Source organism: Elaeis guineensis, chromosome 13 (genome assembly GCF_000442705.2).
Source record: "Elaeis guineensis isolate ETL-2024a chromosome 13, EG11, whole genome shotgun sequence".
In the NCBI taxonomy this organism is placed as follows: domain Eukaryota; kingdom Viridiplantae; phylum Streptophyta; class Magnoliopsida; order Arecales; family Arecaceae; genus Elaeis; species Elaeis guineensis.
The window spans coordinates 59,925,659-59,947,825 of NC_026005.2; the positions used below are offsets into that span (position 1 = coordinate 59,925,659).

Below are 22,167 nucleotides of genomic sequence, written 5' to 3' on the forward strand. Positions count from 1 at the left end.
ATTATAATACTATAATTATATTATATTATATTATTATATATATTAATATATATTAATATAATAATATATTATTATATATAATAATATTTATATAATATTATAATAATAATATATAATATAATATATTTTATAAATAATAATATATACTAATATAATATAATATATTATACTATATCATTTTGTATAATAATATTATATTATATATGACACTATATTATATTAATATAAGATATTAAAATAATATAATATATTATTATATATTATATTATTAAATTAATATAAGATGTTAATATAATATAATATAATATAATAATCATTAATATAAGATATTAAAATAATATCATATAATATAATATTATAATTTATTATAATAATAAAATATCATATTATGTTGTATTATATTATATTATATTATACTATTATATATAATAATATTTATATAATAAAAGATATTGTGAAAAAATATGTATAGATCTTAGCACCTTATCTAGAAAACTAGTAATATAAAAGAACATGAGTGATCGATTTTTGAGTCATTTTTTAATGCATAAAAGTATATGGATAAATTATTTTTTTATCTAAATATTATTTAAAAAATATTTTTTCAGAAAAATATAGATTCATGGATAAATTTTTTACCCTCAAACCAATGGCCCCTAAAGAAAAAGATCTATTCTTTGAAAGCGATAGCTGTGCGCTGCATCTAAGCTAGGGCATAGTAGGCAATCTCCTTCTAAGAGTCGGGCTCCAGCTTTTCCAACTCCTGCGCGAATGTTTGAAGCAACTGCCTCGAGACCACCACAGGAACAGCATCCAAGATCACTACCATGTGACAAATAAAAGAAGAAACCGATCAAAATCATAGAAAAGTAGAAAAGGAGTACAAAACCCTAATTTAGGAGGATTGAGAGGGGGTGATGCGATGATCGATGAAGCACTTGGCCTGAGATATGTCGGTGGGAGCAGAGCAAAGGATGGAGACGAGAATGAACTTGTACTATTCTATCTTTTGCTTCTGATCCGTGATGGAGGTTGCACTCGTGAGGGCGCCATCCATGGCCACTGTCTTCGTCGAAACCCTCGCTCTGGTTGTCTCTCACTACTATGGAGAACGGGCGGGGAACTTGTCGAGACCCAATTTCGTGGCCTCCGAGTCTCCGGATGATAGATTTTAATGACCTAAATGTCTATAGAAGAGCGATGCTAACGGCCCAGATATCAGTCATCTCAACGGTGAGCCCAAACCTAAGACTCGTTTGATTTGTGAAAAAAAATTTTCTTCTTGTGACTGATAGATCTCTACTACCCGAATCGAAGATATCAGCTGATCTCGATCACAATCGACTCGTGGTTGGCCATCGACCCATACCTCAACTGAGCCCGACTTCCATTAATCCCAGAGAGCATCAATTAGCCTCAATTCATATATTCGGAAGGGATGGTTAGGAGATCCCGTGCATCTTTGCAAACCAGGCGACCGTTGGGAATAGCTGGCTACAAAGCAAATAAGGCAACAATAATCATCAAATCCTAGATGATCAGACCAAAGTTCCTAGAGTAGCACAATCGAAGCAGCCAGGATGGCCTCAAACAACTCTTCCCTCTTACAGCTCTCACCTTTATAAGTAGAGGCAACCAGGGGACCATAAGGTATGCAATCTCTCTCTCATGCGCTTCTTCCAATCTATTCCAGACTTCTGACTTAAGCATCGGAGGGTCTCCATCAAAGCCAACTCTAATTAGTGACTTATTTTGCAAGTCCTGCTGTCACTGTTTTACCATCACCGTCCTACAATCACCACCTAGCTCTAGCCAGACTGACTCGAGTCAGAAATCTATAGTAATAGGTTGACACTAGAGGAAGGGTTCAGACCACTTTCAGAAAGAAGCACAAGATTGGCAACAATGCCCTACGTAGAACATCATCATGATGTTCCAATATCACAATGGGCCAACCAAATGAAATTCGATCAAAAACCATGCCCCGACATAGCAGTTGGATCTACCTCCACAGCCGTCTCAATCGACTGCAGGGTAGAACCAAGATCAATTCAGTACACTGCTCACTCAGATGCAAGTATTGATCACAGTAGTCCATGCCATGCAGCAGCCAAACCTTACACAAGAGGTGTATCAGCAGCAACCACCTTAGCCTCTCGAGTGGGGAAGGCAGATGCGATTGAGTCAACCTAGGAGTCCCAAATGAAAAAGATGCTCTCCCACCCCTCACTCTAGTAAGGGATCTATCCTGGGTTGATCTCTATCATGCCACACAAAGGTCTATATGGCCTATGATACTGATGTTAACCACAAACTTCAAGAGATGAACCAACGAATTGAGACACTGCATTAGACTGTGGACTGAGATGATCGGGCCAACTTCTATATAGATCCTCTCTTTAGCAATAGGATCATATAGGAGCCACTGCCCACCAATTTCAAAATGCCATAGTTGGAGAACTACGATGGGTCAACCGATCCAATAGATCATCTAGAGAGCTCCAAGGCTCTCATGCTCCTTCATGAAGTAAATAATGAAATTCTATGCTGAGCCTTCCCCTTAATACTTAAAAAGGCAGCTTGGAATTGGTATTCAAGTTTGAAATCAGGGTCCATTTATTCATTCGGTCAGTTGAGTTGGTCATTCATAGCCCACTTCATTAGTAGCAAGAGATAATGCCGGAAATCTGATTCCTTGGTGAACATCAAACAGAGGAAAGGAGAATCCCTCTAAGCCTATGTGAGCTACTTTAATGTAGCCATTCTGGAAGTACGTGATTTGGACCAATCAGCCGCAATGACCATCCTGTAAGGTAGACTTCAAAAGAACTCTCTACTCTTCTTTCTAGAGAAAAAAAATTTGAATGACTCCATTGAGATTCTAGATCGAACTGAAAAATATGCTTGAGCCAAAGAAGCCTTCGAAAAGCAAGAGATCTCGGTCGATGTCCTGATCGAGGAAAACAAGGAAGACCTGAAGCTCTCCCTAATCCAAGGAGATCTAGCAAGAGGTCAGTTATAGTCCAGAACCCTACCTCGATGCTGATGATCCAAAACTCCTCCTCAGAATCGATAACCTAGAAATCCTGATCAGTGCAACAATATGACATAAGAAGTATTCAAACCTATGCTATTTAATCTCTATTATTTAGTATTTGATGTTTCTTATTTTTTTATTCAGAAAATATTAATCATGGAGAATTATTCACAAACCAACTGTTTTCAATGAATATATGCTATCAGCCCATCACACACACTTGCACGATCACCAAGTCAAGTTTTCAGCTACAAAAATGAGCACACGGCCTAGAAGTTCAGCAACAGCATGGCCCACACCCAAAGGAAGGCTCACATGCGGCACACAATAAGAGCATGTGGTCCATATGTGCGGAGCATAGATAAGGCCACGTGGTCCACATGCGGTGGACAGGAGAGTGAGGTCACAAAACTGCACAGTCTACGTATGGTGTACGACAACAGTAGCCACAATCCATCCACATGGCTCATAGGGCTTCACACGGGTGTGCGGGCATGAAGGCGATTCAAGCATGGTCCTAATAGACGGGTGCAGTCATGGTTGATGCAAGCAGGCACAAGCATGGTCACGCATGCGCATGGGTGCGGTCACGCAAAGCAGGCATGGTTCACTTCATGCGAGAGCAAGTTTGTGCAACCTAAGGTGTAGTTCAAACATGCTGGGATGAGATAGAGATGTTTAGGGTTTTAAAAGAAAATAAAAAAAAAAAGAGACAGACATGAAGGTTTAGGAGACTTGGATGACTAAGACTCTTAGGAGGTTTTGAAGGCTATAAAAAGGGGTGTGGGGGTGGAGAGAAAAAGGAGAGCAAAATTGAGAGAAAAATTGTAGAAAAAGAGAGAGGAAGAGAGGAAGGTTGCCGGGTGTTGGAGTTTTGGGAGAGAGTCTTTGGCGGCATAAGGAGGTTTTGCATCTTCTTCTTCTTCAATTTTTTTTCCAACATGCAAAGAAGATGGAGCTATTGATGGTGAGTGAGATCCAACTCATGAGCAATTAAATCCTTCATCTTCAGAGGAGTAGATAAAGTCCTTAAATTCAGATTTATATTTTATATTTTATTTTTATTATTATATTTTTTTTATTATGCAATCAACTATTTGAATGTTGTAAAGCTGCTTTGTGTTTGAATAGTATTGAATATTTGGCAAACATAAATAATTTTTATAATTTTATTCATATATTCAAGTAGTATTTTTTTTTATTTTATGGTACTTAATCTCAAATAGTTTATGACTACGTACAGATGAGTCATGATCTAAGGATACAATTCGTGCTCAGTGAGATAAGCTATATTAAGAATAAGATCATAGATTTATCTTCTTATTATCACTATGATTTGTAGTTTGTAGTGATTTATATTGTTTTGATTAAAATACTCATCTATGATTAAGGACGGATTCAAAAACCTGAGACACTTTCTTTTATTTAATTTTTCTAAAATTTTATCTGGATCAATTTATTTTTTTTGTCTTTCTTAAAATCTTAAAATTCTTTTTTCTTCATCATATTTTTTAGTTTGAATGCAACTCAGCCCTTTGATGTCTGAGAATTCGACACTTGATCTCACCTTATTCTATGCAATAAGTTGAGTAAGATTAAACTATTATTCTTTGGTGCTTGAGAAATCAATCAAATTTTGACGTCATTATCGGAGATCATTGGCATGATTGTTTCAACATTAAAAAAAAATTTAAATTTTCATAATACACCTAGGATATTAGAGATTAATCAAAAAATATTTCTGTGGATATCTTATTTCTTTACATAGCATCTTCATAATTCTTCTTAAAGGATAAAATCCTAAATAAGATAAGGTAGAGATTTTATCATCCTTTTTTGATCTACAAATAAGCTCCTTGCATCTTGTATAAACCCTACCCCTAACTAAAATCAACTAGATGCTAGCCTTAGAGACACTCAAGCTCAATAAGATAAGGGAGGGTTGGATCGAGCTTTAATTGGTTGATCGATCGGTGTTTAGGTAAGTGGTTCAGTGATCTCAATTCTAAAGAAAGATGGTTATCTAATTAGATCCATTGCAAAAGTACAGAGAGCCTCCCACTGATCTTATATTTATCTGACTGATTTGGTAAGTCAGTTTTGAATCTGAAGTGCTTAAAGGCTAACTTGGAAGTTAGGAACTGTTTAAACATAAGATGAACCTTAGTTAGGAGTACTATTTTTGTGCAACTTGTCTGCTAACACATTTATATAAAACTAAAAAAAAAAATTTCGCATCTATCTCTTAAATCTAGAATCCTCTAGGTTTCTCATTTTTACAATTCTTCTTCCCTTTTTCATATATATATATTTTTAAAAAAAGAGATATATATGGAATAGGGTTTTCTTTGAATTGAAATTCTTGATTATATGCTTGGTTGTAGATCACTGTGACCAGAAGTCTTAGATCTTGAGATTGAAAGAACCATAAGAGCAATCATGCTAGGATCATGGCTGCACCCAATGAAGCTGATCCACCACACCAATTGAAGGAGTACTTCACTCCTTCATCATATACCTACTCTCCATATATCTAAGTACCTCCTATCGAGGTCGTTCAGTATGAGATCAAGTCTAGCATCATCCAAATGTTATCATTTTTTTATGTATTAAGTAATGAAGATCTTTACAAATATCTCGATGAATTTTTTGAGATTTGTTCCATGGTCAAAATACATAATTTCTCTGAGGATGCCCTTAGGTTAAAATTATTCTCATTTTTTCTTAAGGACAAGATCAAGTATTGGCTAAACTCTCTAGATTCGATAACTATTTTGACTTGAGACCAACTTCAGAGAGAATTTCTCAAGAAGTACTTCCCTATAGAAAAAACTAATCAAATTAGACTATAACTGGAAACTTTTGAATATCTTGATTTAGTTGAAAAGGTATGTCTCCTTGTTTATCATTTACCAAAAGGATGTAGTTAAAACCCCGAACTATGATGAAAGGAAGCCTCATAGATTAGATTACTATCACAAACTTCCAAAGTACTATTCTGTAGATACCATTAGTGTTATAGTATAGACAACCCCTAACACCAACAAAAATTTGAGGTTGGAGAAAAAAATACCATAAGCAACTTGATGATCTGAATGAGTAAAAGTGATTTGCTTTACACCCTTTTGCCAGACTACAATGATTCCCTAAAGAAGTCCTCAAATGGAATCATATAAGATAGCCAATGAGGGTCCATAAGCCATTGAATTCAAGGCAAAGATGCCTCGGACAACTAGGTCACTAAAAAAATTGTGCACCTCCAAATTATGGTTTCGAGACATATTTGTTGCACCTCCAAATTATGGTTTTGCATCATATTTTTACTATGATTTTCAAAAGGATGCTTGGCTGCACCTTGACAATTTCATGAAAGAACCTTCATCAAAAAGATGGATGCTTAGAGGGTACCTTTAATAGGTCCTTTGGTTATGGTCCCATGATAGAGTTAGATGGTTCGAAGCCCACCTCCAATACCCCAAACCCAATATCCAAACTTTTATCAACCATAGGCATCCCACTAGCAACCCCTCCCAAAGTCAGTTATAACCATCCAAAATAGATTGGGTGAATTATAAAAACTTCCTTGAGAATAGGTCAAAATTACAAGTACACCCAGTAGTTTTCAAAACTTATAGTTACATCCTTAACGTTTTAATCAACCCTACAGTCTAACCCATGCCGTTAGACAGTCTGTTAATATTAACTTGGACTTATTTGCCATATCATTATAAATTTTTGAAATGATCAAAATAGCCTTGAAGAAAGAATTTAAAAAAAAAGAAAGAGATGAGCACCGGCACAATAAAATAGAGATCAAGTTAGAAAAAATAGTACGATGACGATGACTGTTCGATGATCTTCTGATCAAGAATCAACGACGGAAAGAGATGATTTGATCTAGAAGACGACGGTGACGGCTGTAGTGGCGACAGTGTTGGAGATCATCCAGGAGGTGCGGAGGCTGTCACCGCTATTGGGGTAGGCAGTGGGCTCGATGCTGGGCTTGACGGTGGGGGTTAGTGAGCTTGGGGGGCTTGGAGGAGGGCGCTCGATGGGGTTGGGGTAGAGGGAGAGGGGGTTGGAGTATGAGGGGAGGGGGTAGGGGTGGGGATGGGAGTCGAGGGAGTGGGAGCAGGGGCCTTGGGAGTTGGAGCAGGGGTTGGTGTAGGAGGGGCCATGGGGGCAGTGCTGGGGGTTGGGGTGGGGATGGATGGAGATGGGATGGGGGCTAGGGTGGGAGGCACCATGGGGGCGGTGCTTGGCATACCTCCTACAATCAGAAGTCATAGCTCTTGCTCTTTAGGGCATCGATGCTATAGAAGACCAGCAGGATCGAGCTTTGCAAGTCGTAGCACGAGATCAGCACCGGCTTGATCATGTCCCATAGCGTCAGTCCCTCCCCGAATACCTCTTTGATCGCCATCTCCATTACCTCCATCACCTTCATCGACGACCCTCCTCCATCCACTCCTTAGTCGAAGCAGGCATCCTTGCCAGTGGCATGGCAGCGGTGGCAGTGGCTGTGGAGGAGGCCTAAAGAAAGAACTAACAAGGGTGAGGAAGGGGAAGATGATGGCAGGAGCGAGCTTAGTAGGAGAGCAGTGGTGGGGAGGAGAAAGAATGGAAGAAATATTGACAAAAAAAGTGGGGAGAGGAGACGGTGGGAAAGGGAGGTGGGGGAGGGGAGGGGTAGAGTGGGAAGAAGGGGCTACTCCACTGTGGCACGTGCGCATGAGCTTAAAGGAGGAAGGGAACTGATTGCACTAGATGTTAAAAGATATGGGAATAATTTGGTCATTTCATAATTTTATAATATTTTAAGTAACTCCGTTATATCTCAAGGAGGTAAGTGTAGGTTTTTCAAACTATTGGGTAAATGTGTAATAAAGATAAACCTCAGAGAAATTATTATAATTTATTCAAATAGATTAAATGAGAATCAAAGACATTATCAGGAGACGAAAGAAGAGAAAGTGGCTCAGGCTTAGAGTTTGACTCCACCACAAATACAAAAGCAAGCTGAAATATTTGATGGAAAGATGCTGACAGCCAAAACATGGACTAAACCATCGGAACCAACCTCACCTTAGCCAATGAGGGTGATCAGAAGCCACCTTCGACTGTGGTGGTGATATCAAGCCTATAGGCCAGCCAGTCCTCTAAGGTTATGGAGGCGATTGCTTATGTTTCTGCTTGAAGTCAGCAATCATATGCAAAAGAGATGGTGTTGAAGATGGACCAATCTCCATCAGAGAGTACACCAAAAAATTTTTGAGTCTATAGTTTTCAATAGGCCAAAATGAGATCCGAACCCAATAACCTTCCCTATGGACTCCACCCAAGAGAAGATGTATGGAGTGGCCGTTTAGAAAGAGCCTACCCTGCAACCTTAGACACCGACAGAGCTATCCCGATTGAAGAAGATGCAAATGTAACCCTTGTTACCCTAGTAACCATTGGAATCTGGGATACTTGAAACCAAGCTCCATAGATTTACTTGGAAGTAGCTCAAATCTCCAAAGTTAAAGAATCACAAGCTGGAACAAGATGCCCCATCCATCCACAAAGTAACAAAAATCAGGTATCTCCTCACAGACAAATTTTTGCCAAACTTTCACATCCTTAACTGGTAGAATCATTCTTGGACAAGACTCTGGTTGAGATCGAGCTGGACACACACTTGGGATACCTTGCCCTTGCCGTAGTAGCCATCCACTCATCCAGAAATATTGGCATCCCAGCTTTCAAAGCAATCCGAAGGATCTTAGCTTCCTCCCACAACTCAATGGGGAGATCAGACATGCACAACCAAATTGTAACATAGCATGTATTATTCATCCTTGGCTTAAAACTAGGCCTCCCTTTTTCAAGCGCTAGAAGTTGGCTAGTAAGACATAAGGCCTCTTGACCAAGTTCTTGTCCCAAACATCCTTAAATAATTGCCTGAAGATGAAAACTCCATAGAAGAGCAGCAAGACCTAGAATTCATCCCCCAAGCCCCACCTAGCTGTCAGCTCTTTATGCACAAAATCAAAAGATAAACCACGATCAAGTAGCTTACCAATCAAAGTTGCCTTCCATTTAGAATATGCTGGAGCAATTTTGGCATTGGAGAAAGCTACTACCTCTTTAAAATGCTCTTAGAGGGTAGGTTTATCCTCCATTGATGGCTGAGGCATGTCCTAATGAAAAATGATAGTTGCCTTACATGAATTGCACCATGATCGACCATGGTGCATAGCATTGAACTAGAACAACTATCAAATTGATGAGGCGATGAGGCCGAAGCCTCCTTTTTAGGTGAGTCTTGAGTGACCTTGACATCCATCGTATTCTTTTTTTTTTTTTACTTAAATCCATCGATCGAGGTCCATGGAGGCCCCAAACCCCCTCCATGACCACCGAAAGAGGATAATGAAAGCCTAACTTCTTTTCCTTTCCCGAACATCACTTCATTAGCTCCTAATTTCTTCCTAAGGCATCTAACACAAATCCAAGATGACTTGCTTCTTTGGACCTAAGCATTGGATCTAGCTTTGGAAAAAATGATTATCAATTGCTCGATTTGAGAGGGGTTCAAGCAGAGGTGGTGAAGAGGGCCTTGACTTAAGCTGCCTTCACACTTATTGGGGTAAATTGAGATCCCGACAACAGTGACCACCATGCAATGTAAGAGGTGGGCACCCTTGAGATTGTAGTGCTAGAGGAGTACCATAATCTTCGTAGCCTTGTTTTAATGCCAGTAGATGATAGAATTCCATATATTCTAGGATTAGATTTCTTTTTTTTTTTTTTAAAATGGATTTATTATACCAATCTAGAATAAATACACCTGCGAACATTAGAAAATAAACCACATGAAACTTATTTTCATATTTATTAGTTTTGCTTACTTTTTAAATTAGTTTAGTAGTCTGTTAGGATACCTATTTTGGCTAGGAGTTATGTTCTAATTCTTGTTGGACAAGTAATTTGTATATATAAATATGTATTGCACTAGGTGTCAAGAATGGAAGCAATTAATTAGGCTAAAGACTTTTGGAGGTTTTGATCTCCTTGAAGTGATCAAATTATCTCTTCTTCATTCCATATTTTTTATTTTTTATTCTTTAATTAAAAATATTATTGATTGAGAATAAGGGACCTATCAACTTAAATATTTGCATGTTGTATGCGAGGTCAATGGTCGAATTGTTGGATACTTGAGATAGTTGATCATAATGAATTTCATAGCTACTTGACATAATCGAGTAATCATCGATAATAATCGGACAATTCATATAGGTTCAAATCAAGTTTGGGTTGGTCGACTTGAAGACATCAAGTCCATGCTTGGTCCAAAGAAATCCAATAGATCTAACTTTAAACCCATACACAAACCATTCAGGAACAGACTTTGGTTGGGTCTAGGTCAAGTATTTTGTCGACGAGTTGGAGTGATAGCTCTGGATTGAAAGATATACATTCATATAGATACTTTTGAAGGGTACATGCAATAAAATATATTTACAAGATTATAATTATAGTAAAAATATAATATAATATCAAAATTATATTTCTTTCTAAGATTCATAACACAACTCAAGACATGATATAAGATTCATGTTAATTCTTTTTTATATATGGATTTAAACTTTTTTCTGATGTACATTCTCCTTAATTCTTACCAATTGCTATTTCAGTTTCCAAATCCAAACCAACACTTGGTACTAAATGTAAAAGAAAAATTTAAGTATGGTTCAAAAGTAATTAAAATTTTTATCAAAAAATAATTATTTATTTTTCACATGACTTCTTTTTGTACCGCAATCTTCCATAAATCTACTATGATATATGAAAGGCTATTGTATAAGAGCCCTCTCCATGTTAAAATTTGTTAACCTTTGCTTTATTGGCCTACTAAAATCATGTGTTAAATAGAATTTTAAAGGGACGGAAATTCCAGTTCTATTCTGATTGCTAATTTTGGACGTAAGTTCGAAGCATGCCCATCTTGATTGATCAAAATTCAAATCCGATCTTGATTTTTCTTGTGATGCTTGGATGCGGATACAGTATCCATCCAATCCGAATCTGACCCTGTTGCACCCCTTGGATATCATGTTTTTTTGATGGAGAGAACCATGGTTCGGTTCCTATTCATTTGCAAGCTGCTGACCACGGCCGGTCCCTTTTTTGACTTTCATAAACGGTCGGGCTTCTTAAACATTCCTAGTTTATCTGACCAAAATATCCTCCAAACTTTAAGATTTTTCCACGCCCACCCCTCCATTACCTCATCCGCCGTTGCCATCCTTCGCGTCCAATTTAAGGCGGCGAGCTCTGCACCGGTTCCCTGCCCTAGAACTTTTTGTGGGCGACCCGAAGGAAGGACGGGTGGAGAAATAAATAGGACTGGGAAGCCTCGCCGTAGAATCTGAGAGATAGAGGGGGAGGATAGAAGGATCCAAGATGCCGGACTACGGGGAAAGATACGAAGGCTACGACGACGGGTACACCGGCTACGGAGGCGCGTCTCCTCCGCCGAGGAGCAGCGGCTTCGACGACTTCGGTGATTCCAGATCGCAGGTTTCTCTCGCCTCCGATCCCTCTTTTTCTCAATTTCATGGCTCTTCTGTAGCCTTCTGTCCGTCTCTGTGAACGAAAAAGATTTGATTTGGTTGGAAAATATGCCTTTTGTTTTATTTGCTTTCTTGTTTGGTGTTGTACAATGGTTGCTTGAAATTGAGTTGCAAATATTAAAGGTTTTGGCTGGAATTGTCTTGCGGCTAGGCGTTTTTGGTTTCCTCCAGTGGATTTGTTAAAGATTAAAGTTTTTTTACACGAAATTCAGTAGCAGCAGTAATTTTTTTTCTGTCTATGGAAATCTTTTTTTTTTTTTTGGGGATTTTTTGTCTTCCTCTGATTGCGTTGCTGGAAGCTAGACTTTTGTTTGTTTTTAATCGTCATGCTATGTTGCTGATTTTAAGGGAAGAACTTGAACAAGATTTTTTTTTTTGTTTGGGATGGAAGCTGTAGATATTCTGAATTGAAATCGTGAGAATATTGGAGCTTCTGTGATTTTCCGGAGATTATTTGTTTTGATTTTACCTGCTTTTTCTCGCAAAAAAAAATGGAAGCCAATTTTCTTATGCTGTAGAATTTTCTTATGCAGCAACCAGGTTTAAAATATAGGGCGGAGATCATGATTTGTTGCATTCTGTTGTAGCTTTTATATATATAGAAAAAAGTTGTTTAATCTTAAGTCGTCGATGATTGGTTGGAATTCATCAAGCTTGTGTTTTGATGAAGCTTGACTAACACCATACCATGTTTGCAGAATGAATTTCAGGAACCTGAAAGGGCGTCCTCAAAAAGCAGAGAAAGGGATAGAAATAGGGAGCATGACAGGGATAGGGATCGAGACAGAGATAGAGATAGGGACAAGAATAGGGGTCGGGATAGAGATAGAGATAGGGATAAGGATCGTGATCACAGAGACCACAGAGACAGAAGTGATCGTGGCCGGGATAGATCCAATGATCATGACCGTCATCGTAACCGAGACTATGATAGGTACACAGCTTTCCAGTCTCTCTCTTGCAATCATTGTAACATAATGTACCATTTCTTCATAGGCATAATGAACCTTTTCTTCATAAGCATAATGAGAAGAGAGAGCAGTGGATTTCTATATTTCCTTGTTATGCATTGTGACATGGTGGCCGCTGTACTTAATAAAATGAACAGAAAGCAAAGGGTTTTCAATCATGAGTATCTTGCCTAGGTTTAGCATTGTATCTTATGTACTTTCTGTCATTATTCATTTTAGTAGTCTGGCTGTTTGCTTCATAAATTAATGGATATCTTGGTCAGGAATAGATTTAAATATGCAATAATCAATATTTGTAAATGGTTTGATGTATGGGCTTCATTTTGGGGTTTAGGTGGCCATATTTGCAAACTACACTGAATGTTCATTCTCCATTATGAAGTATTTGTGAAAATTATTTGGATTAGTACCTAGTGTATCCAGGTGTTTTGAACACCTTTCATCATTGCAAAATAGCCTCTGATTGTAGTTTGATCAACTCTGTATACATCAGAAAAGTGCCATTCACTTTCCCATCTGAAAAATACCCACATTAGAAGGGGGACTGACAGAGAGAGAGAGAGAGGGTCCTGCAGATAAATGTGGATTGCCTTTGTTTGTGGTACTCTTTACCTCTAGTCATGACAGCAAGACATTCCAATTTCAGTGTAATCATTTCCTTCTCGTAGTCTTTTTTACTCTCTGAGTTCCTTTTATAATTTTGGGACCTATAGGAAGTCATTACCTGGCTACGAAAGCCATTCAATCCTTATAATTTCTTCTAGGAGTCTAGGGAGCATGTAATTCTCTGTCTTCTGATACTTTGTCTAAATAATCATGTATCCTTATAATATCTTCTTGGAATTCAGGGGGTGTTTGCTGATCTTTTTGATTGTTTTGAAATTTTGGGACCTATAGGAAATTTTTACTTGGGTGTGAAAGCCACTCAATCCTTATAATTTCTTCGAGGAATCCAGGGGCTCTATGATTCTCTATCCTTCTGAACTTTTTCCTTAACAATCATGTATCCTATGATTTTTATCAAAAATTGTTAAGTTGTTTCAGTTTCATTTTTTAAGATAGTCAGGCTCGACCTATGTAATATTTGATGCCAGTGAAACATGTAGCATCTTAGTCACCTATGAAGCATGAATACGGATAAGGGAAACCAATATGACATGATATGGATACACCAATATGACAAATATTTAAACATAGGATACAATATGTCAAGGAATATGTTTATATGTATGTATGCATGTATTTTATGCTTATACAGAAATATATTTGGATGTATACAAAAAAAAAAAGAGAGAGCATCCGTTAAAGCATAGAAGGCTATCAAAATAAGATAGCCCATCCTTTATATTTAAATAGTAATATCAATAGATTACAAAATTGATCATCCCCCTCATTTTTGGAGGTATTGAAAGTATCTAAAGTGTATCTGGGAATTATTATTATTTTTTTAATTTTGAAAAGTAGGATGCTTCGTGCAAGCATCGGACACATCCTAGGAGTATCGAACAAGCATCGGCATCCGATATGGATGCGATATAGATACAACATGTGATTTGAAGTATCCATCTTTCTTGCAAAACATCATCAAAGTTATGCTCTATCAACATTTCATTGCCTCTTAATTGTTATCCATATATCACTAGGATGAGATAATTGAAAATTAAAATTGCTAAATCTCTTGAGGAGGTTATGCTAGGTCTTCCTATGTTGTGCTTTGTTTTTTTAAAACCTTTGAATTAGTTGAAGTCTTACCTTCCCAATGTTGCTCTTTACAAACCATTGGGAGTTCCTCTTGTAGACTTATATCTCCCAAATGCATTTTTTGTAAGTTTATTAGTAGAGGCAGAGGCTTCAAGCTAGCACAATCCATCATCCAAAGCATAAGAGAAGGTGCAGATCCAGTTGGATGTTTTGTGGATGCTGAATTGTAGATAAATATTTCAATTTCATGTGGGATAATGGGGGACAGGTGTTGATCTCAATTTGAGGTGATATCCATCAAAATGAGTACATTATGTGATTGGAGTAATTGTGAGGAACTGGGATTCATGTCCTATAAATGTATCACTTATTTAATTAATAGCTCAAATAAACCAATCTTTATCTGGGATCTGTCACATTTATCAATAAATATATTTTTAAAGTCTAGTGCCAACCTCTAGTTTGATGCTTCGCTTTTAAAGTAATAGACACCATCTGTGCTTGATCTTGATTTTTGATTCTCAACATGCCTTGAGATTTTATAGGTCAATGAAGTAAAGAGCCCCTCTATAACTGCTCCATGTTCTTTTACAAATTTCTAATTAAGATTTTGGATATTCTTAATAACCATAGTTGATATCCAAGAACATGAAATTCAAATTAGAGGGCATCACATTTATGTCAAATTTTCGTGAGTCATCTGTAAAAAGCATGGTACCTTTTTCCATCCTGCATTTTTGCACACAAATGTTTAAGGGATTCCAATAATGTTGGAACTGGATGAAATGCTTCTTGCTACTAATCACATAGGAAATATTAACATGTAAGCATGTTATACTCTAATGCGGCAGTAATGGCATAACACTCATAAATATTGATCAAATTATTTTTGAGATTGTCTCCCAGAACCTTCATTGTGCATATTAATTGTGCATGTTGATAGCTCTTATGCATCTCATTCACAAACCAATTGTGCATAGTAATAACTCCTCTTTTATAGCAGGACAAGTGGTAAGGATTGCTTGGAAAAATAGTTGAATGGTGGTCCTAATAGATGTGTGATGATCTTTCAACTCTTCGGTTCAACTTGAAAGACTTTTAATATAATAAATGCATCCTTTCTATTTGATGCCTTCAGGTGCATCCATAAGAAAGTTCCAATAACTTAATGTGCTAGAGTCTGAAAACCTTTGTAAGTATGCCAATATTTCTTCCATGGTAAAATTTTCTGATGGAAGACATTGGCAGCAGCCACTGAAGCCTTATAAAAGGTTTTCTAAAACCGGTTCTAATGATTAAGCTTTGATTTGGAATGTTTTGGATGATGTGGGGACATCTTGGGATCTTGATCAGGACCAATTTGTCATTATAGAATCTTAATTTTACGTTTCTCAGCATTACTATAATGCTGGTACAGTTTTATTAATGTTCTTTAAGTTTTTAGAGTCAGGGATATTTTTTTGTAATTTTCTAGATTTTCTGGGCATGAGCTGTCATATGATTCATGGTCTGTATGTTAGGTCTATTTGTTTTTGGGGATTTATTTATGGTTTTTAGTCAAAGTTATGGATTTGTTGTTTGGAGTCCAAGTCCTAGTAGGTGTAGGAGTATTAGAACTCTATAAATGAGGCTACAATTTTGCATTATAGGGACAGTCAAAAGTTGTAGAGATTTTTCGTAAGCAACTGCCTTCTTTTAGAGTTCTATGATGCATTTCTAACCCTCGGTGTGATGCCTACAGGATTCTAGTTGTGATGCCTAGAAAATCTGTCTTTTCTTCTTCTTTATCTTTAATTACAGCACCCTAAAATCTGAAATCAGATTTGATTCCAACCCCACTGAACCCTAGCAACCAAAAGCAACAAAACTCATAGTTACCCATCCATCAATTAGCTTTCAAATTCGCAAAACAAACAAATTTTTTATTCCCGTTTCTCTACTTCCAGCTCACACTAAACCCTCAAAATATCATCTTTTTGCCTCTATCTTGCACCTAAATTGTACCCCATCCATATACTAACATAAACCTCGCTTCTTACATAATTTCCTTACCCTTTTAGCCAAAAACAACCCATTAAGCATTCCTGAATTTCCCTAATCAAGGCTGTGCTACAACATTTTTACATGTCTAATGCTCCTCCTCCATTCTAAAGATAACACTCTTTTATCTAAAATAATGAGTAGGATCTGGTACCGGCTTTCTGTCAAATGCAATCAAGATTAGAATCTAATGATGAGTTCTCCTAGGGGCCTAGTTTCCTTTCCACAATGTTTTCTGTCTATGCTCTTTCCTTTGAGGCTCCAACCAAGCACTCATGTCATGTTGGGACATCCTGCAGGATGTCAAGATGGAACACTATCCGAAGGGTCAGCATGCAACCATCCCACCATTATCCCGACATCTTGTTAGGTGCATCCTACGACATCCCCCATCCCAAGTGTTGGGATAGGGTAGGATGGTGGCCGATCCTGTTTCAACAAAAAAAATGGGATGACCTCATCCCAGGGGATCTGAATCATTGGCTCCAACCATATGCATTTGCTTGTTTACTCCCTTTCCATTAGACCCCCTATATCATTTTTAACTATGCTTAATCATTGAAATATGATGTAATATAGAACTGAGTGAACTAGTTGTGATGGGTTACTGTAGCTAATTACTCATGGTCCAAGCACTCTTTGACATACATAAAGATTAGGGCTGCAAGTGGAGAGGATTGTGAATTGCTTTTATTCTGGAATAAACCTGAAAATGATCTGGTCCAGTCCAAGCCAAATTATTGGGATGAGGCTTGGATCAAAAAATATGATCTATTTTAAATATGAATTGAACATTGATTGCAAATTACTTGGATTTGAAACTGCACTGACCCAAACCTAGCCCAAACTAATACACTAAATTTATCACAATCTTCCATGAATTCAAGAGATTTTTTTTTGCTTCTATTGGCTTTTAGCTTGATTTGCATATGCCAATGCATTTCAACTAGTAGATAGAAACATTTGAAATTGTGAACTTTTTTTTTTTCTTTTTGCAAAAGCTTCTTATTACCATCTTTTAACCAAGGTAGTAGATTACCCGATGTTTGCATACCATACAAGACATCCATGGTATCACTTGCAAAAGAAGCGAATGATAAACCTACAATGCACAACTACAGATATTGGATGAGCATTCTATGATATGGATGCAATATGACCACATATGTAAATCCTAGAAAAAGATCCCAATATGATAGCGATTCAATAACATATGCATGCACAATTTTTCCCCCAATATATAGTTGTAGATGGATTAATTTTTCTTGACTTTAAAATTCTTTTAGTTGTACATCTCCCCACTCTTTCTGTATAGGCTTTTTTTTCCTCCTCTCTTATGGTTGGTGCACATGATAAATAAGGACAGAATGGGCCATGCTTATTTTAATTGATTGTGAAATCAGAAGTTGTGTGATTTGATTCATCCTTTCAACTACAACCCTCGAGAGCATATGAGATGTCCCATGTATGTATCTTGAAGTCTTGAACATATCCTTGCATGTGGGAGGTATCTAGATTGTCCTGTTGTGACGTCCAATTTCTTTTCTTCTCCCTGGAAGTGGAAATATTCAAGAAGTATCTGACACATTTTGTGTTGTCTACCTGTATTCAAGGTGAATCAGTAAGTGGATGTGTATTAGCTATGGATACATTTAATTTGAGTATCCAAACTTCATATTTATGGAACATTGAATACTTTAGTCCTCTGATTAATGCGTGAACTGCTGTTTTTGCTGAATTTGGTTCCATATTTTATTTCCATAAAAAAAGAATGTGATCTATACCATTTTTAATTTAATGTACTTTGTTGGAGCTGTTCTAGCAGTATTATTATTAGTTTATGGCTATTGTATGTTATTAAAAGGAACGTATTTAAGCTATATTTATTTTTAGGCTTAAATTGAGATCTTATGTTCTTGCAAGTTTGTTTATTTAACATGTACCGATTGACTTGATGTGTTACACAAGAAATTGTTGTATTAGCATGTATCACACCATTAATATGTATCCCAACATGGTGCATTGAGATCTTATGTTCTTGCAAGTTTGTTTATTTAACATGTACCGATTGACTTGATGGGTTACACAAGAAATTGTTGTATTAGCATGTATCACACCATTAATATGTATCCCAACATGGTGCATTGATCTAGTCCACATTGATTTTGGTAGGTAATTACTAATATTTTGATTATTTTATACATTATTCATTTCCCATCTGACTTTTTCATTGTTTTGGGTATGATGACGAGATGATCTTCCATTTTGAAAAAAAATTTCTTTTAATTTTGACTTCATATCAGCATACATTTCAGGCGAAGGGACTATGATCGTGATAGAGAAGGGCATCACAGACATCATTCTCAGTCTCGGTCTCAATCAAAGGGTAGGTCTGATCATAGATCAAGATCTCGTTCTCGTTCCCGTTCAGGATCAAAAAGGTAAGAAAAGCAACATCGCACCAATATCTGATATTTCTTTGATAATTTTTTTTTTTTACCTGAGTAAATTCTGATTTTACATAAGTTGATAGCTTTATGTGTAAGAATTGTTCTATGCATGGCATATGAGAGATTAAATATAAATATTGAGAATATGCTGGTTGTCTTGCACTTTCATGATAACCTGGTACTAATTTTAGATTGTCTTGGAAGGTAAAAACAATAGCTTTTGGGAAAAAAGTTATGGCTCCTTTGGTGCATCCTAGATGTTGTGCTTATGGTAACATGATATAAGATTGTTCTTCTTTAGATGGAATAGCATTAGTAACTTCAGGTGGTTTTGTTATTCTGCCATAATGGGGGCCATTAATGGGCCTTATTTGAATCTCTATCTGTCTATGTGCTAATGAAGAGGTAAAGGTTGAAATTACTGAAGTGGAACAGTGGATTGATTAGTATTGATGGACTATTGGAATAGAATAATAGGTGGCAATTTTAAGTTTTGGCTGTCAAGCTCATAGAAATAAATTTAGAGGATCAAAAACATTTATGTAATTTTTTACTGTGAAATTGGACTATTGTATTTGAGGCTGATTATTTAATTACAACTTTTTTGCTATTATATGAGTGTATATGGTCAACTTTGATGTATCGTCTGTCTGTTCAATCAAGAGGCAAATATTGGTAATAATGTTCCATTTACGTTTTTTATGATCCTTAGAAGAACAGACCACAACCTTATGACAAACTTGTGGCATCCAAGATGATTTTGAATGGAATTACCACTCTCGTACTCTTCCTGTGCACAACATTAAACCATAAAGAAAATAAAATGCCTCTGATCTCCTCTTGTCCTCCTTTTCCCGTTCTTTTCTAGCTTGTAAGTCTGAGAGGTTGATTACATGTGGATTGGTCCAAATTGTAGGTTCTCTCGACAGAGATCATGAATTTGTTCATTCATTTACATTGCTTAAATATAGAGGCCCTTTCTTGCAGAAGCGTAAAGTGTCAAGGCAAAGCAGTGCAAATTGAAAGTAAAGCTCAATGTTTGTGAAACACATGTTTTGACCAGAATATCACCTTACGAACAAGGTGGAACCTCTCCATATAATTCTGTTTGTGTTTGAGATTCTTAAGGATGGTTAACTCTTGTTCATATGGATAATTTGTATGTAAAAAAAATGTCAAAGAAGACAAAAATTGTGCCTAGGAAAGAACTGTAATTTTATATAGTTACTCAGTAGCAATATGTACACCTTTATGTATCAAAAATAATTAGTGAAAGCATTGAAGATGCAGAGTCTGAGCTTGCTCTTACTATATGTATATATAGTTCTATGTTTGTCATTCCTATTGCATAATTTTATGTATTTTATAATGTTATATGAGCTAAAGGCAGTGGGGTTAATGCGATCATAAGGCTACGGATATCTGCATTGGGTAGTTTTCTTTATTTTTGAGGTCTCCATTTCCATATTCCAAAATGTATTTCCATCTGTTGTTCCTACTTTTTGACCATGTACTTTTCTTTTTGGTTGCTTTAGTATTAGTTTCTCCTTGCTGTTGCTGGCACTCATCATTGGTGATGTTTGCTTGTGGCCCTGTGCTACCTTCCAGTGTCACCTCGCTTTCCACTCATAAACACCAGCCGTGGAAGGTGAACCAACTATGCCCTTGAGTGATCAGGCTGGGCCTGGTCGAGCCTAGGCCTGAATTTTAGTTGTCATGCTCAGCTTGAGTCAGCATGTAGAGCCTTGACGTCATGCAGATATTCTGATTTTTTGATGGGTAACCTAAGAAGCGACTTTTTGGAATAAGTAGTCAGAAGAGTTATCATTTTATTTGTGATCTCTACTTTGACAAGTAGTTGTTGGAGCTTAAAGGATTACTTTTTCTTTTTCATTTTTTTTTTTAATAACCCAGCAGTCAAATTAAGGATATACTTGGCAGCATTGCCCTCAATATATGTTGAATTCAGATCCGCAAAGCTTTAGCTGTGAGAGACGTTTGTTTATTCTGACATTATGCTTAACACCAGAGGCAGTCTTATAGAAATGCTTGGCAAATGAGGATTCAAAAAGCTGAACCCAAATAGTTGGGTCCAGGGTTTCTGGTTATGGTTATGGGAGACAACTTTGTATATTGTGATATATCATTTTTTAACTTTCTGAATATGCTTGTTTGGTAAGAAATATTTCTACTGGTGCATGCTAAATTTTGATCAAGGTCTGCTGTACCGGTATCGGACCCCATATCGGTGGCGGATCGGTACGGTATGGTACTGGTACCATATCGTACCAACATGGTGTGCTTCGACGTACCAGCATAATTTTTTTTGTTCTGTTTTTTTATTTTGGGTGTTCAAATTATTAATTCATAAATATAATCTCAAAATTATATTATATTGCATATTATTGACATATTTGGATTTAATTTTTGAGTTCAATAACGGTGCAGGGACTCTTGATCCAAAATTTTAAATATATATTTATTTACATTATATTACAACTATATCATCCTAAAATTAAAAAGAAAATATATAATATATGCATTAAAATATATTTAAACTTTTAAAGTACAAAGCACAAAAAATGATATACTAACCTCAAGATCTACTCTGCATTTAATATTTCGTCGAGTGTCTGTGACGCTCGTAGATATCTAGATCATTAGCATCCAACTCTCTAACCAAGATGCACTGTACTCCTGAATATTCGTCCCATAAGGCTTCCTCTCTGGATTGTAAGACATCTCAGATTTCTCACTCAAATTCTGGCTCTGAGAAGTATTCTCGGGATGATGGTATGGCTGTGGAGGAGCCCATTCGAATATTTCAGTAGCAAAATTTGATCCGTACTGCATAGGATAGTAATCACTAGAAGACGATGCCTCAGATGCACCATATCCATATGGATCATAAGGTGGCTGTAGATAATAGGATCTATAATGCGAGGATGATCCAGATACATCCATGGATCTTACTCGTGCAAGATCGTCTGCAGCTGCATCGTGTGCTAGACAATCTTTAGAAGTCCGTCGTCTATATAAAATTGACTCTCCACGGTCTCTATCGACTCGTCCACCATGGTCCCTATTTTGTGTGTCATGTGTAAACTGAGACTTATCGGTGAATCGAATATCATCCTGCGGCTATGTCTCATAAGCAGTGGTCTCCTGTCCTCCAGTTCTTCTCTGATCATCAGATCCATGACTATTACTACCAGTATCATTATCACTCTCTCTGGTTTCCGAATCTGAGCCAGATAGCTTCTGTACTCTCGAGAGTGGTGTACGTGTAACTGTCTTTTCTTTCCTCTTTGTGTCCTTCTATGACTGAGTTTTCTGTGATAGGGAGG

At 36.9% G+C, this 22,167-nt stretch overlaps 1 protein-coding gene across 5 annotated transcripts in view; it reads left to right on the top strand.

The window, feature by feature from the left end:
* Positions 1-11,337: 11,337 nt before the first annotated feature.
* The window catches only part of LOC105060972 (splicing factor U2af large subunit B), a 28,554-nt gene continuing 17,724 nt past the window's right edge, over positions 11,338-22,167 (top strand). For 2 of the 5 annotated variants that reach the window (XR_834514.4, XR_012136547.1), the window contains exons 1-3: positions 11,338-11,605; positions 12,357-12,592; positions 18,674-18,811. Coding sequence is in view for 3 of the 5 variants with exons in the window: in XM_073248196.1 (XP_073104297.1) it covers positions 11,489-11,605; positions 12,357-12,592; positions 18,674-18,811 (491 nt within the window). In the remaining 2 variants the exon portion in view is untranslated. The remainder of the gene's footprint in view (positions 11,606-12,356; positions 12,593-18,673; positions 18,812-22,167) is intronic. The other 3 variants (XM_073248196.1, XM_010944879.4, XM_010944880.4) reach the window with 3 other exon arrangements.